The 17,482-nt window shown below is 37.9% G+C and overlaps 1 protein-coding gene across 3 annotated transcripts in view; it reads left to right on the plus strand.

Moving 5' to 3' along the window:
• Wnt10 (Wnt oncogene analog 10) overlaps positions 1-17,482 on the plus strand; it is a 56,309-nt gene that overhangs the window by 27,725 nt on the left and 11,102 nt on the right. The window contains exon 1 of one of the 3 annotated variants that reach the window (XM_083083022.1): positions 11,184-13,101. The exons of the other annotated variants lie outside the window; for them this stretch is intronic. Within the exon in view, the coding sequence (XP_082939148.1) occupies positions 12,995-13,101 (107 nt within the window). The 5' untranslated portion in view covers positions 11,184-12,994. Of the gene's footprint in view, positions 1-11,183; positions 13,102-17,482 lie in introns of those variants that run through there. 3 annotated transcript variants of the gene reach the window in all.

Consider the following 17,482-nt stretch of genomic DNA (forward strand, 5'->3'; position numbering starts at 1 on the left):
CCGCTAAATCATCCGGCGTCGCCCCCCCTTTTTTCTCTTTATTTGCGAAACGTCATGATACCTCTAATCGCTGAAACCGGTAGTAAAACGCGATCGTTACTAGTCGCGACAAAGAAACCGCCACCTTTGAGAACAAACGAGCTAATAAAACCGCTTTACCAAGTCCCTTCCGTTTCGCCTGAAACCGCGCATCGTTACGCATGTTTTTCTCATCATACACTTAAAATTCCAGAAAAGTATGGAGAAGCGATTTCAGATACGCAACGGAAGAATACAACTGATAATGTATACTATCGTAACATTTAATACTTCGCGATTAACTGTCGTGCAAATTTCTCGGACAAGCAAGTGAAGTCTCATCAGAGTTTACATGAAGTTGCATTATTATATGCTGCCTGGTTTTTCAGTCGATATAATTGCAATACAATTTTTTTACCATGTTATTTTCATTCAAAATGCGTTAAAGGATAATATACACATTATAGATAAAAAGAGAATATACATACTCATGTGCTGTGTCTTCAATATCTGTAGAATTACTCATTTTTTCTACAATCGTTCTTCCATCTTTCGTTATAGAAATACACTTAGAAACCTCGGGTATATCAGTTAAATCTGTTTTCTTTAGAGAAATATATCTTTTTAAGAGCTTATTTGACAATAATACGGGTCCTCCCCTTTGTGTGTAAAATCATAGTCACAGCAGGAGATTGAACTTTCTGTCTCTGGTGGGAAGTGGATTTGGCGAAAGTGGATTAACGATCGATACCTGTCAGGCGCCAGTTTTATTACAGGCAGTTGTCTAAATCCAACTATCGCATATCTTAGCACGTTTCAATTCTCCCTTTTATAATAGCAGAAATTTCACAACATCCATTATCCCGCTGGCTCTTAGGCCCGCGGGCTCCTTAGGCCCATCATCAGGTATCTCATGTATACAATGACATAAGCGCCAATATTTCTGTTTTTCTTTTCTATTCCCACTTCTATTTACTCGCATAGTTAGAGGCTATATTGCGTATCTAAAAGTTGACGTGACGTAGACAAACGCATCTCGCGAGCATCCTCGGCGTGGGTGTCGAGATTCTAATCGGACTTGGCCGCAAGTAGAACAACGGCGATTAGGCTTCTCCGGGGCATACTTTCTCGACCGGCTCTAATCTCTTTCTCTCGTAGGTGGCTCCGTGAGAGATAATCATCGCTAGCCATAAGAGTCGCTCAGAAAGGATACTTTATCAACTTCAACCCTTTATACGATTTAGATCGCGCGACGATCTTTCGTTCTAACATTTGCCATGCCGGACACGCGATGGAGAAAAGAAAAACAAATTCGATGTTTATCACGAAGTTTCAGATGATTTAACATCGATAATATGGATATCATTAATATGAAATAATGTTTTAATAACTCTATCTTGTGTTCGTACTCTAACTGTCAATTTCATAGTCTAAACTTTCTTATTTATAAATTAAATAATATATTTTCTTAAATATTTTTGGTAGATATTATATAGATAATTAAAAATCATCATAACATATGTAATAAAAAAATTTAGAACATAAAATAGTATTAAAAATATTAATAATTATCTTTTATTGCATTGCGTGTGACACATGTATCATAGTTGCTTTATTATTCAAGGAAATTTCACGCACAAAAACAAAATATACGCGAAATCCAGGCGATAAATCTTAGGAATCCGTCGAAAATCGGTTGGGAAAACGAATCTGACGTTTCACACGAAAATGAGTGAAACATTGCTTCGGGATTCAGGACGCAAGATTACAAGGTTTAAAACGTCGGCCGACGATTGAAAAAACGTTTTCGAAGCAGCGGAAGGAGGATAGGGATTCACAGAGAAAGAAGATACACACAGTGCTGGGTATAGTATACAGTCAAAGCACGAATTCCCCTGGTACGCATACTAGTATAGCTATCGGCGAGTGCGAGATCCGACAGCTTCGGAGGTGGCAATGAGCTCGGGTCCCGCCTGCTGCCACACCCACACGCATATATCTTATTTTCCCTTTTTATTTATTCGGATTGCCGTTGGTCCAGGACCACTCTTCGAATCCCCATAGCTCGGTTGCCATAATAGGCGAGCATGGTGGCCTGCCGCCCGCAATGGCCCGCCGGCCTTCCTCCTCGCTCGCGGGCTACTATTCTTCATCTGCGGATGCTTGGTGTGCATCCCGTTTGCGCGCTCATCGCATCGATCCAAATGCTCTCAGAAATGCAACGATGCGCCCGTCTGACAGTCGTACTTAAATCGTGCTAGTTGACGATTGAGTCTTTAACCGTAAATGAAAAATAAAAAGATAGTGCAATATCATATAATTCCTAAAATAAGTTTGCTACTTCCGATTTATGGATGATTTAAAAAAAAAATGCAATATTTTTATACAACATATTCCTTTTGAAAAAAATCACAAATTATTAATTTGGAAATTTGAAAATTAAGGGAAAATATTTGAATTATTTTAAAAATATTTGCAAACGTTTGTTAAGAAAAAGTACTTTTATTAGAATATATTATTTTATAGAATAGATAATTTTATTATATAGAAATTAATTTAATGTTTTATCTAAAATTATCAGAAAGAAAAATGTATTTCATAGTTTCGTATTTTAGTATTCTTTGAACAAGTAAATTAATATATTAAATCAAATTAATTCATTTGTCTTTCAAGCACTTTTATTATCGATACAGAAATGTACATGTAATCATCTCAGAATAATTTTTACATGAATCAGAAACCACATATTTGAAGCTTCATATTTACTGCTATTTTACTTCGAAAACAGATTCTCAGAGTTTTTCAGTTTAAAAAATCAAGTTTACCTTCGTTTAAGTCCACACACTTAAATGATAAAAATAAATCTTCTTTTCTCTCTCTCTCCTACGCATTTTTTGTCGTGTAATTTTTTATAGCTTATTGTCAGGTAAGAGCTAATCCATTTATAGCATGACCCTACTCTTGGTGCAATAATTTACTTGAGCCGTAAACCGATCATCCGGTGATCGATACGAGGAGAAAAGAGCGAACACGATATCGAGGTACATTGGTATACTGGCCGCGCCTTCTCTTTCTCTCTCTCGTGAAAAGGAAACACGGGTACACACGCGTGCACGCACACGGCACAATGCCGTGCAACAAAGAGAAACTCACAGCAGAGAATCATCCTTGAAAGATTCTTTCAACTGCTTAAGTCGTTACAGCGAAGATCGGTAGAAAGGATTTCTCGCGTATCGAAGCGTTCATTGTGCTTGTTGCGTCCCGAAGGAAAAAAAAAGACATCGAGACCGGAGACGAGACTGCGAAAAGACTTTGTTCTTGTTTCCTTTCTCAAGTACTGTGTTTTCTCGGCTGTGATTTTTCCCGATTTCTCTATGAGCGCGCGTACACGCGTGGATGCATCCGAGGGGTGCAGGATGAACGCGAGTCCTTCCGTCCAGGAGCTAGGAGGGTGCTCCCCCTACGACGAGCGCAAAACGTAAATGGGCAGAATCTCTATGATCCTCGAAAGCAGATTATTGGGGCTATTTTAACGAGCAGATCGACTACGCTCGGACGCATTCCAACAAGTGCCTTTTAACGGAAAAACGACGGCGATGATACGTATGGCGTATCCGGCCTGTCGATCGTGCGATCGAGCGTTATACATTGCAATGGATACCTTTTCTCGACCGCCGCTGTTCATACCACAAGGTATGGTGTGCAGCGAAAATTATAATGTGTACCTGAGCTACCGTGCTTCCTCCCGGCTAAAAAAAGTTTTCATCTTCTTAACGAAGTCGACATTCAGTCAATGAAAATTTGATAAGTAATATTATTATAAAAAGAAGAGTTTCATGTTGTAACAATATTAAGAAATACTAGACATTTCTCCAATTAAATTCCAGTAGTAAAAATAATGCTGTAGTATAATATAGTATAAGATATACATCATTAATCACTGGAGATTATGCACAATGATTGTGCACAATGTTTTTCTTCCTCAGGTAAAAATTTTTATTAATAACATTAAATGTTGTTGTTTGCTTGATATTTTACTTGTTTCTACATTAAAGATATAAATTCTGAATCATTTTAAAAAATAAGATAGATAAAGTCTAGATATATAAATATTGTTATTATTATAGAGTGCTATATTGCGGAACGAGACTCTCGCGTGCGCACCCAGCGGCCTTACAGGAGATCTGTACTCTTTTATTCCTTTCCGGAACATTCATAATGTCGAGCGATCCTTTCAGCAGTTCGTTCCTTGCTCACGTTAAAGCGATCTGCAAACGGGGTAACCGCGATACATTGAAGAGATGGGGGCGTGACACGACAACATCTGCGTAATTTTCTTCATTCATTCATTCTTCCGGAGTAAATATCGCATTTATTTCGGCCGCCTATTAGTTGACATAATAGTTAATTTATAGGGTTCGCGATTATACGATTCACAATTGAGTTTTATAATAGAATTGTCAAGAAACTCCGCGTTAAATTCTTCAATATTTGAATCAAAAGCTAAAGACGCGAAGGATTAAATTCAAGAATTTCTCCACATTACTTCGAAAGATTCATTTCTTTATATAAATCGATACATTATAAAAAATCTACGCAATTTGCATGAACAATCATTTAAAATATTTTAACTTTATAATTACTTCAAATTTAAAAGGTACAATATAATTATGTTAAATGCAATTTGCATGGACAATCATTTAAAATATTTTAACTTTATAATTGTTTTAAATTTAATAGATACAATATAATTATGTTAAAAGGAAAGAAGAGTTAAACGTACATTATTTGAAAATATTTACAAAGTTGAAAATATTTACATCAGTCGATATTTTGCCGCACTTTTTCATTCCTTATTCATATTTCTCAATTTGTTAAGAATTTTCGCTTATACATTTTTCAAAATTTTTTGCAATATATAATAATTTATAATATGCAATAAAAATTATTATAGACAGGATTATTCTTATTCAAAACTTGTGTGTTAGAGCTATAAACAGATCGGTTAGAGCTATAAACAATAAACGGTCTGTTTATGGCTCTAAACAAGTGGCTATATTGTATTGGAATAGGCATTGTGTAAAATTCTGAAATGAATTTTGAGGAAAATTCTATGAATAAGCATTTTCTAGCAAAAAATACCGGGTTTTGAATTCATGGAAAAACCAATTAGCAACACAGTGCAAGACAAAAATTATATACGTGTTATCCTGATATTACACCAACAATTCTTTGTATATTGTTTAAAAAATATGCAATGACACGACGCGCTTGATGAACTATGAAAGGAATATCTCTGATCCAGCATATCCCGCTAATCGAATGAATAGAATTATTGCGAATTACTAAGTAATAAATGATGCTTCCCCCAACGCCGTATATGTAAATTCACAATTGACTGTAGTCGGAGGCTTGACCAATCGATGCCTTTCACGCTTCGTTAAGCTATTACCTCGATTTTTCTAAAGGAAAATATGTCACATACAATATTCTAACACCAATAGTATCTAAAATGTGAATATCACGTGTGAATAATAATAAAAAAATTATATTTTATACATTTCTATACATATAGGAAAATTTGAAAAGAAAAAGAATTAAAGAGAAAATAATGTTCAAAAGATTGTGCATGCAAACTTAACAAGAGACAAAAAATTTGCATTATAAAATTAGTGATTTTAAAATAAAATCTTACAATGTACATTTAGACAAGTTGAGATTTACTTGCTTGTTTGATAACTGAATTTAAAGAGAATATACATAAAAAACAAATTTCTCTAGTATATTTTTATGATTACTGAATATATCGTCAATAAAAATCTGTCAATTAGCATCGATTATTTAGTAACTCGTTTAGCATTGCGAACATCCTTAACTCGCTAACAACGAAATCATGTCGGGTATTTACTAGGAGAAACATCAACGTACGGTCTCCTTGACGAGACGTAGGTATACATCTCTTGTATACATATAATAATGATCGAGAAATTTATTACGCCGTGAGTTTAAGCTGTTCGTGCAGATTACTGTAAATTATCTTATCTATCTCACTCTTCGTATCTTTCAAACACGTCGTCATTCTTGTCAGCCCACACGCAATAAGTGAAAGTCTATAATTACAGCTACTCACCCCACGCGAATAAGCGAATTTTAACATCGTCCGCGAAAAATCGAGTATCCTTAACGCGGTTAAATGGGAGGATTATTATTATTATTATAAAGTGTATCGCGGATCGACCATATTCATCCCCGTCGGCTCTTCTCCTCTACCCCTTTCTCTCGGAACTACAAAAGTTCGTCTCTCTACCGGTATGCATATTATTAAAACATTCCAGAGTGCTCCCCATCTACGTCGACATGCCCTGCAGGGAAGCCGGTGGATTCATAACTTTTAGCGTACCCATGGCGAGCAAATCTCTCAAATTGTTAGCCATTGTCTCTCTTTCTCGTGCCTCATATCACCTTTTGCAGGAAACGTTCGGAAAAAAAAAAACACTTCTCATAGTTTTCTTTTAGTTCTATATTTTTTACGTATTTGAATAGTTTCTGATTTTCATTTTTCGATTATATTCTATGTATTTTTTAATATTAATTTATATAATAAAGTAGAGATGTATATAAATAAATTTAATATAAAATTGAAGAATTTTATATTAAATTTATTTATATGGATCTATTTTATTATATAAATTAATATAAAAAATGCATAGAATATAATCGAAAAATGAAAATCCCATTATATATATAAAATTATCCCATTATTCTTTCTCCAAAATTTTTATAAATACATCTTTATAATTAGAAAATATTAAAATATTTAAAATATGCATATACACACGTAAATTGAAGTCTCTACTCTTGGAACATTTACTTTTTCAACACGGCAAATTTTATCTTAACATGTGATATATGAAAAGACAGGTTCTCGTATGAAGCTTTCATTACGAAATATTCGTCCTTTATATAGAATAGGATAAGCATTTTGTAAAAATCGGAATAAACGATTTTTTACCACTGACTTTTGTTGCAGGATATTATGCGAAGAGACGATAGCGCGCCTATTATCGTTTCTTCATTGCCTTCCTGCAGTTAGCTTCTTGCTAACGGGCGGATGTCTCAATTAAGATCGAACGCGATCGACTGCAATTACCGACGATTTTCACACCGCCATTCTATCGCGTCTCCCTTTCTTGCGATCTTTTGCTTCCTCTTCCCTTTAAAGACACAGTAATGGCCACCTTGAGAAAATAAAACTACTCTTTGCACGCGCATCAATCAATTATTGCGCTACAATATATGCAGTTTCATTCCAAAGAACTTACATACATGGTTAAATATCTTACGACTAAATATGATTGGAATTTCTGTATTTATTCGAAAATATAATCATAAAAAATTATAGACCATTATTTAATATTATTATAAATATTATATCACTAAAAAATTTACAAATAAATTCATAGTTAATAAAGTGTGAATATATTAATATGTAATAAATATTATACTAATGTAATAAAAAAAAATTTACGGTAATTTATCTCCGTTTCGATATATTGCGTATAATGCTTTCAATGATAATTCTCATATATTATCGATATTAAACAAAAATAATTTCAGATCGTGAGAGACATTTGTTTTTGACCAAGATAACTCAAGCTGCAAACATACACGAGTGTACATAGTTTAAAATAGTAGAGTGTGTGGAAAAGATACTTCTTTCATTGCACATCGCTCGAGAAAACGATCATTAGCATTGAATCGTGCAATAAATTACGGCCATGATACGGCAATCGCAGGTCCTAAAGTAATCTTTCTCCTTTACCGTGACATAAATCACCCCCTCGCTAATGTGTCGCAATAACGCACGGACGCGAGTATGCGAATATTTACGAGAACATTTAATTAACCGAGACATTGCTTGCTTGGGCGAAACGCCGGATCGCGAAAGGATCTCGCGAGGATCGTACCGCAAAAATCGGTAATGCGCACGATACCATCCTTTCTCTCTCTTTCTTCCTCTCATACATTATCCTTCATGAGAGGATTTCATACTCTTTTTTTCCAAGCCGGCCAATTAGGTTGCCGAGCAACGATGCACATTGCGCGGTGATAGGATGATCGAACGACCTGATCGTATCGATGCTCGCGTGCCAAGACCATGGTCAGGACACTCGATAAGTGCATAATGCACCCTGATAGGATGACAGAGAATACGCTCTAAAGGTACACGACAAGGTACGACAGAGAAAAAGAGACAGAGAGACGAAATCGGGCACAGAAAAAGCGGACTTCCAGGGCTTTCTCTGGAAGCACGAATGGTATTATCTGTACAAGATATCGAAACCGGCAGTAAGTGTTTCTCTGCAAAATGAATGGAACGTGATTGATCCGCGAGGCAAAAGAAATCACGTGTTTATCAATATACGCGCTGATAATATGATCTAGCGATAAATCGCCGCTCAATCTACCTATAATTTCCAAGATAACGGTGCCACGAGGTACGTTGTTTGAAAATGCGATAATAGTGTTGCGCTGATTTGCAGTCAAATCATGATAGACATTGAGCTGCTCCAAAGATAAGACTAAGTCTAACAAAGTACATTTTCTTTTATTTCTTTTTACATTTTAAAATTGAAAATGTGAAGAGTGAATGCATATCGATAATTAAAATTAATAATTAAAACAAACTATTGTGTTAGTATTTCGTCAGTAAACAAATTTTCCATAACATGTCAATGGAAGTTGATTAAAATAAAGCTTTATTATTATTATTTTGCAGGGATAATATATAATATTTAATTAATTTGATTTTTTTCTCCTAAAACTTCTTGTCGATAGAAATTTATTTCTGCACTTTTGTTTATCCGAATCGACGATCTCGTCAACCGTATACGATTGTCGGCGAATTGCCCACACCTGTTTTTCGTCGGCACGTGGATCCTAATTAAGCATAGGTCAAAGGTCGCGGGTGAGGGTGACCAAACGAGTCGCCGCGGATTCATCCGTCCTCTACAAGAACGGCGTCGCCACCGATTATCGGGAGAGACCCCAACTGGCTGCGCTTTGTGTCAGGACGTCGTTTGATCTTCGACCACGTGGCGCGGTGGGGTGACTACACGAGCCGGGGTCGTTGCGGCTAATTGCCAGTTCAGCGACCACGTCGATGAAATCTGCACTTGCATATCGCATCGACGAGAAATCGGAGGTAGCCCGAAGGAAAGAGAGGGCGAGAGACGGGGGATGTAGATACAGGGAGTTCTCTTGCTCCCTCGCGATTCTCATGATCGCGGCATCAACCGATCTTCATCGGACGGATATTATATCGGATGCGCTGCTAATTGGATACAGAGGAAAACGAGTCAATGATGAAATATACACGTAGATAGCAACGTAAATAAATATTTTGATTCAGGTACTCATCTGCTTTTTTATGTCTGATTGTGAACAGTGAAAAGGAACTATGCGCATGTATGTAGGCGAAAGGAAGATAGATATTTTAAAAATATACATTTTTCTTGTCAATTGCGTTTATTATATTGAAATGCCATTTAACGAGTGTAAGCTACTTTGTTTTAAAAAAGAAAAGCAACTCAATATCGCATCAGAAAAATGGGAAAGGAAAAATCGTCAAGTATATTCCCTTACATTTTATCTAAGTCACGCAAAAAATAATAGCGGAAAATACTAAATATTTTGGAACGAATACGAACGACAATTGTCGCCTTTTATTCTTTTACCTCGTTAGCAAAAGATTGATAAAATAATACCAATAACACCCTTTGTACAAACCACAGAATTTAAGGGAAAATTTAAAGAATAGAGGGGATGAGCGTAGGCGGACGCGATAGTTTATATAAGGGAGGAAGATAAACCTCAATCATGCCGATTGACCCCTCCAAGTGAAGTTAGGTAGGGGAATTTCGCTCCTCCCACTTATCCTGTCATGTGATCTCGGACAACCTTCCTTCCTTCCTGTCTGTTTTCCTTTCTTTCGGTCCAACGCAAGATATAAATCTCAGAAGCTGGGTTCAAGAAAATGCAATGAGACCTTTTGGAACGAGGAGATAATCTGCTTGTTCATATGCATTCATAGCAAAGCAAAATATGCACTTTAAGAAATGAAAACATATGTAAACAGTGCATTCAATTTTTAATTAATCGTAAGTGATATCGACAAATAATTGAATGAATTCACACAATAAAAGATGATATAATAACTGTTCAATGATTGAATAAAATTCGATGATTTAGAATTTTAATGCAATCACATAAAAAATATACACAAACACATAAAAAATCGCACTTTGAAGAAATTCTTTAAAGAAACGTTAAATAATCGATTATAAAAAAAATAATTTAAAATTTAATATTGATTAAAACATTAGTATTATTAATATAAGTATTAATGTCGATGTACGAAAATATTTCTGTTGAGCGATTCAAGTGAAAATGATTTCTTTTAAACCCTTTTATTTTTCATAAATTTTCTTACGAAAAATTTAGAACATAACAAATTCTCTTCACTGAAAATCGCATGAATTGAAAAAATAATAAAATAGAAAATAAAATAGCGTTAATGCAATATGTCAGGACATTATATATACATATAAATTGCAATGAATAAATAAAATTTATAAAAAAAATAAATATTTCACGATAAACATATCTCGAAAAAATTCAGATCGCTAATATTAGCGTACTTGTTGAGTCAAGAGAAAGTATTTTAGGCAATTTTTCAAGAATGAAATGGAGCCGCCCCGAAAGCGAAAAAAAGGGTGCAGGGTGCAGAGTGGGAGGAAAAGGGAAAAAGAGAGATGCAGAATGCGAACTATGGTGCACTCATTTTTCCACCTTACTCTTTCTCGCACGCATTCTATCTTCGCTATTTCTCTTTTTCCGTCACAGTCTCTCGACATCACGTCGTCCTTGTCCAAGCCTTGTTCCGTTTCTGTCCATCTCTCTTCGTCTTTCATATCGAATCTCGGGGTAGTGGCCGATGGTGGTGGTGGTCGTGTCCGGATGGTGGTGGTTATGGTGGGGGGGTAGTTGGTTCCTTCGTGCCTATACTGCTCCCTATCTCTCCTTTCTCTCCCTATGGGAGGGCGAGGAGAGCCCCCGTAGCCGCGCACTGCGCACCGAGTTCATCATAGACAGAGCGATCTTCCTGACAGCTCCTCGTCGGTCTTGAACAGAGGTGGAATCGTCCAGATTCTGTCCATCTCTCCGGTTCTACGGTAGCGTGTTAGCGAACAGAAAAGAGGGAAGGATAACGGGGATAACAAAAGTGCGCGATCTTCTCGCGTTCCTAGATTGAACGGTTACTCTCGATCATCATATACGTCCCGATCATACACTGTGCTCCCTGACATTCACGAAATTTTTTATTATCTCCTCCGTCTCGTTCGTAATTTTTTGACAATCTCAATCGATCTTTAATCGAACCCTGTCTTCGACTTCGGCGGGAAATTTTTCACAAACGTGATCAAATACGTTGACACCTTCGCTTCTAGAGTCCCTAGAAGCGGATCAAGTCTCTCTTCCTTCCCTTTCCCCATTCTTTCACATCTTTCTCTTCCGCAATCTTCAAAGCCTCGCCTGGTTCTGTCGTCATCGTTCACACTGTGTGACGATCGCGGGAAGTTTGCTATTCGACTGTTTGCACGAGCGGAGCGAAAGATAGGCGCGGTTGCGAGGGAGAGAGGCAGAGGAAACTGCGGTGGAAGAGGAACAAGCGGTTGAGGAGAAAGAGGAAGAGGACCTGTACCTAAGAGGCGAGGAAGGGGGAAGATTGTGATGGTCCGTATGTGGGAGGAGTAGGAGGATCCGAAGGGCGACTTTTCTTTTATTTGAGCTTGACACTTCGCCGCGAGCGCACACACACCGGAAGTGCCGAGTGAGACATCAAGTCCTCTCTCTTTCCACCTTCATCGAGAGATTGGAAGAAAGCGATAGAAGCGTATTAGAACGTACTAGAACAGAGGGCGAAAGGACGACAAGATGTCACTGGATCTTCGGATAGATTTTGCCAAGAAAGATGCCGTAATCCGCGACTTTGCAGTACAAATCGGATAAAGAAATCATTGCAAGATAAACGCGAGCTATGCTGAAATCTTCCTCCAACGCCGAAGAGAATGCCAAAGACGAGAATAGAGAGGGAGCCGGTGCAACAAAGTGATAGTGACCTCATCGTATACCTCGACGAAGTTTGGAGTACGCTAAGGTTCTCCACATTTCGTTCAGAGAATATCGACAGTATTTCCCTTCCAAAGATAAGTATATCTAACAATATTGAGCGAAATTGCTCGACATCTCTCGACCGTCAAATACTGTTCTCTCATCGATAAACGCAACGGATATCCTTAACGAGAGAACGTACGTGTAAGTGGTGCATCAAAGGATAACGAAGCGTCATTACCAGAGAAACGAGTCACAAGAAGGAAAGGAAGGTTTCGAGAACGTCGTCAACGAAACGTCATCGAGCAAGCATGCCGACGCAATAAGCTGTCACGAGAGCCGAGATCGAGACACATACCCTCGATGAATTGCTCGATCGCCGCAGAATATTATTGTCTCGGGGTAGTTTTCGAAACGAACCCTCGAAGCAGCGAAACTGGGAGTTCTCGAATCGCACGGAACGTCAAAGGAGAAGCGCCGGTGCCCGGGGCGAGGTGGAGTCCTCGACGCGTGCCAGGCTGCTGATCACAGGCACCGCAGCGAAAAGAGTAGGAGAGGGACCGGAGAATACAGGCAAAGAAAGAGAAAGGCATACGAAGGGAGAAAGAGAAAGAGAGCAAAGAAGGGAGAAAGAAAGAGAGAGGGAGAAAAAGAACGAGAGCAACTTCAGCATCGTCTCGAACGAGGGGTCCTTCCATTTGGGTGCTAGGGGTGTGCAGCCCTGGACGAAGGGTCGCACTCAACTCTTTTAAAGTGGGCAAGCCGCGCAAAGAAGAGGAAACGTCCTCGAGGCGATGACAGAATGCCTCCGTCTCGTACAGGACGCGCATACGAAAGACCGCCGTCCAGGATCGCCACGAAAATCGGTCCCGCTGTTGCTCTATTGTTGATTCTCTTCGAACATCGTCGGTAACTATCATTACGATTCAATAATCACGTATTAAATTTCTTTATCTTTTTAGAGTATGATTTATAGAATCACGATTGTTAGAGTCAAGATTGTAATACATGAACTTTAGTGTGAATATTTTTCGATGTCATATCGTTGCTATATCTAAAAATTCATATATATAAATTATTTTTATATTCGTTAATTAATCTCATGAAAGAAACAAAAAAAAGAGAATTATATTATAAATTAATAATATAAATCTAATTCATTAATTAGTTATTATAATTAATACTATAATATAGATAAGAAACATTGTGCTCTTCTAATTATGTTGGTAATTAAGAGTAAAATATGACAAATTTATCGAATCAATCGATGCTATTGTAGAAATTATTGATATGTTATAACTTCATTAATATCTAAAATATAAAATAGTTTCTTAATATTCATAAAAATTTAAATTCGATCATAAGACTCGAAGTATGCAAATCTTTTTCAATTTCACGTAAATTTCACTAATTAGAATAGAGCATCTCTTTTGTACACATCAAATTTGTATGATTATACGCGTATAATCGTTCTCAGATTATACACATGTTGACTTATACATATTCATGATTCACTACGTGTTCGTCCACTCTCAAATCGCCAATTTATTTTCGCTTAAACGTTTGATACATTCTTCTTCGTGATTGACTAGCGATACACGATTTCTCCGATCCTTTCTCTCTCATCCTCTTCGTCCTCTTCTTTTTCCCCGTCACACTTCACACTTCACCATCGCCGCGAATACTCTTCTGGGGAGGCCGTTTTATACCTCATACTTCAATCCACACGATACTCCGATACGATGCACCATAATGCAGACGTCAAAACGTCACTCTCGCTCGGCTTTATTCGTCCGCTGCGACGGAGCGCTTCAAATCGCGAAGTCGTTCACGAAATTCACGTTGTCCATCCCGCGGTGGAAAGTACACGAAGAGCACGACAATGTCGCGGGACAACCGAGGAGAAGCTGCGACGAGAGCAGCGGTCGCCGTGTCTAATCTCGCCGAGAGAAATTTACGAGCGCGGTAGCACGACCGGCTTCTTCCTTCGTCTTTTTCCCCAGCGCATCTTCTGTGCTCCTGACTCCGTCCACTCTCTTGGTTTCCTCTGCGGAAAGAATCCGTCAATAGGACGCGTTTCTTCGATCCGGCGGTCCACAGGGATACACAATGACGAAGTGCAAATAGGCCGTTCCAACCGGGCTCTGTATTACGAAGAATGGATCCCGCTGCGATCTTTATTATAGCTCTTCGAGCGTAATACTAATCGCGCCTTGTGTCCTAGGATAGCTCCAAACCAGACTTTTTTTTACGAAAAGTCATCGATGAGGTGACGATTCTCGGACAATGCGCGTTCGTCGCGAATTGAAAAAGATTGCTTTAGGCATTTAAATAAAGCAAATACACATTTTAAGAAGGATTATATAATTAATTAAAATTTTTTTTATATTAAAAATTCTTAAAAAACGCCAAATAATTCCAAGTCAAAATTGCATGGGAGATTGTTTAAAATTACTAACCGAAGTACACATCCTTTCTATCCTATTTGGCAAATAATATTTAATATTAAACAATATTATATTAGAGATCATCTTCTCACTTATGCAACACTCAAGATTCTCCCTTTCTCTCTCATCAGTTAATTTATCGTCATCATTATCGTCATCATTAAGTTATCGTGTCGATAAACAAAGTTCGCTGCATTAGCAAAACTTGTAGAACTGTCAATCAGGCACTATAGTCGTAAAATCCGGTATAAAAGTGTCAAGTAATAAATTTTATAATCGCAGCATTTCGATAATAACGTTTCTCATTTGTCGTCGTCCGGCGAGATATCGTATGCGATAATCGCCAATGATTCGCCACGAGTCCTCGAAATATATACACACGAACGACTCTTCGTCAACAGCGACAGGCTCTTCTCTCAGACCCACGCTGCCTCTTGTAAATAATTACGCCTAGCATCCGGGAATAGGACGTGCGTTGGCGCACGTGTATGTAAATTCACGCACATTCACATACATACTTATACGAGTCGGACTTGCAGGCATTGAATTACGGTTTTGATGATATAATAGTCAATAAACTGGCTCGCGCGCGCACGACAACACGCATTCTCAACGTTTTGACACGTATGTGTACACAGCTTTTCCTAATATATCCTGGTGGTACACGGTATTTCTTGCGCGATGCGGATTTACGCGTCGCGAATAAATCGTGGCGAATAAAAGTGATGACAAAGTTTGATGTGGGAGCTATGTGTACTTTAAACATCTTACGAGTCGATAAAATCCATTTAAAGATTTGCAAACTTTAAAATATCTCTCAACTTTATTTTATTGTTAAAGGTATGACTATTTATTCATATAATCATTATTGTCAGATTTTTTAAATTATCAGCTGTTTCAATTTTTCAAACTTAGCAAGTACAGTTGCTGAATACATGAATCTTATGAAATATCAATTTATTTAATTGTCTCACAACCAATTAGACAATCAGTATCAAACCGATACGTGCACATATACGCTATGTTAATGAAACTCTCCTTCAAAATTAAAACTTTATCTTATGTTGATTTAAATGATACATTAAATTTAATTGCGAGGAGAAAGAAACTCGGTAAGGTCAATATTAAGACAACGTTTCAGATAACGTGAAAAATACGATCGAAAATTAGAGCTTATAGAAGTGCGATAACTTAACGACCGAATGGATAAGTCGCGGTTTGCAGCCTCTCGGATGCAATATCATTTTCAGGAAATTTATATTTATTAGGCAGAAGAGAAGTAAACGGAAACTTAACGATTTATTAAGGAAAGAAGATTTTGTAATTCGAAATATTTTACGAGAGATCGCTGGAGGAATTGACGAACTAGAGGGGAATCTTGTTTTATCGCAAAGTTACAGGTCGCCGTAACTTATGCGTTAGATACCATCTGCAGAACGTAATTCGCGGACTATCGCATTCCTTACAATGTACTCGCCGCGAAATCGATTTACTCTCGTAAAGATCGAGGGAAGAGCGAGGCACCTCGATATCTACCGCAGGTATTCTCGTGAGTCGGATAGTGAAAAAAAGCGAGTTCTCTCTCTCTTTCTTCCCACTAGATATATCCCATTAGATGTGAAATTCCGTACCGTGTTCCCCTCCCTCATCTCCGCGAGCAGAACGGGGAACGGGGATTAAATAAAATACGCGCATCTCTTTCTCTCTCTCTCTTTCCTCCTGCATCGTCGCCATCTTGGATTCTTGTGCGATCCCTTGGATTATTGCAAAAATGCGGGACACGCGCTCGCGTATCTCGTCTCCGATTTGCCCAGCGGGTTCCCATGAGATTGAACATCCGAAGCAAAATGGAATTATAACGGCCGCTAAAAGCGCAATGCCAAGCGTTTGCGCAAAAAATTGCGCTTACGTCATCTTGTTACTTCATTTTCCAAGTGTAGCATTAAATGAGTGTAATTCTTAATTGATAATATATCGCACCGCATTTATCGTAAAATAATTAATCTTTAATTTATTTGATGTGAACTCTTAATCAATCTCACAGAACAGCGCCGATCTTTTTAATCATAGGAAAGAATTTTTTAACAAAAATTTGAAAAATATTATACAATAAATTCTCATCCATTTTTAATTGCACATTTTATGTATACATCGCGAGACATGTTTGATCAAGAAATTATGTTCTTGATAGAATAAACATACATGCATAATTTAGAATAATTGCTGATAATAAGATTAGTAAACAAAGCTTTGCACGGTCGCTATAAGCGATACGGTAAAATAATTGCTTCACGTATTCGCCTCATACTTTAATCGCGAAGTGAGATGCATGCACAAGGGGGAAAGTCGAAACACACGTGTGCGCGAAAGGTAGCAGAAGAATCTCTTGATACAATCCGACTTCCTCCGCAGGTACTCGGTGTCTTCCGTAATTTGTTGGAGGAGTTAAGATCATTAATCTGCTTTCGGTAGATCATCAATAGCGCGAAAGATAGCAATGCTGCAACGGTGTACTGGTAATGGGAGCTCTCAATAACCTCGGCGACCCTAAAACCCCGTCGTTCTTTTCCCACACTACGTAGTATCATCGAGACCTTTTTTCCTTTTTCTTCTTGTTATCACCCATTCTTCCCGTCCTTGTTCGCCGTCGTCAATTTCTTCTTCGTCTTGCTCCTCTTTCTTCGTTCACGCGGGTGCTATACGCAGCTTTTACTTTAGAAGAAGCTCGTCCGCTAATTTGTACCCGCAGATAACCGGACGACCCGCGGAGAGCCTTGCACCCGTAACATCCTGCAGGACCCTCCGAGAGTCCCTTCAAAGAAAAAAAATAAACCGCTCCGAGA

The sequence above is a fragment of the Camponotus vicinus genome, unplaced genomic scaffold (genome assembly GCF_025532165.1).
Source record: "Camponotus vicinus isolate PSW18456_S1 unplaced genomic scaffold, iyCamVici1.0 SCAF_11, whole genome shotgun sequence".
Lineage (NCBI taxonomy): Eukaryota > Metazoa > Arthropoda > Insecta > Hymenoptera > Formicidae > Camponotus > Camponotus vicinus.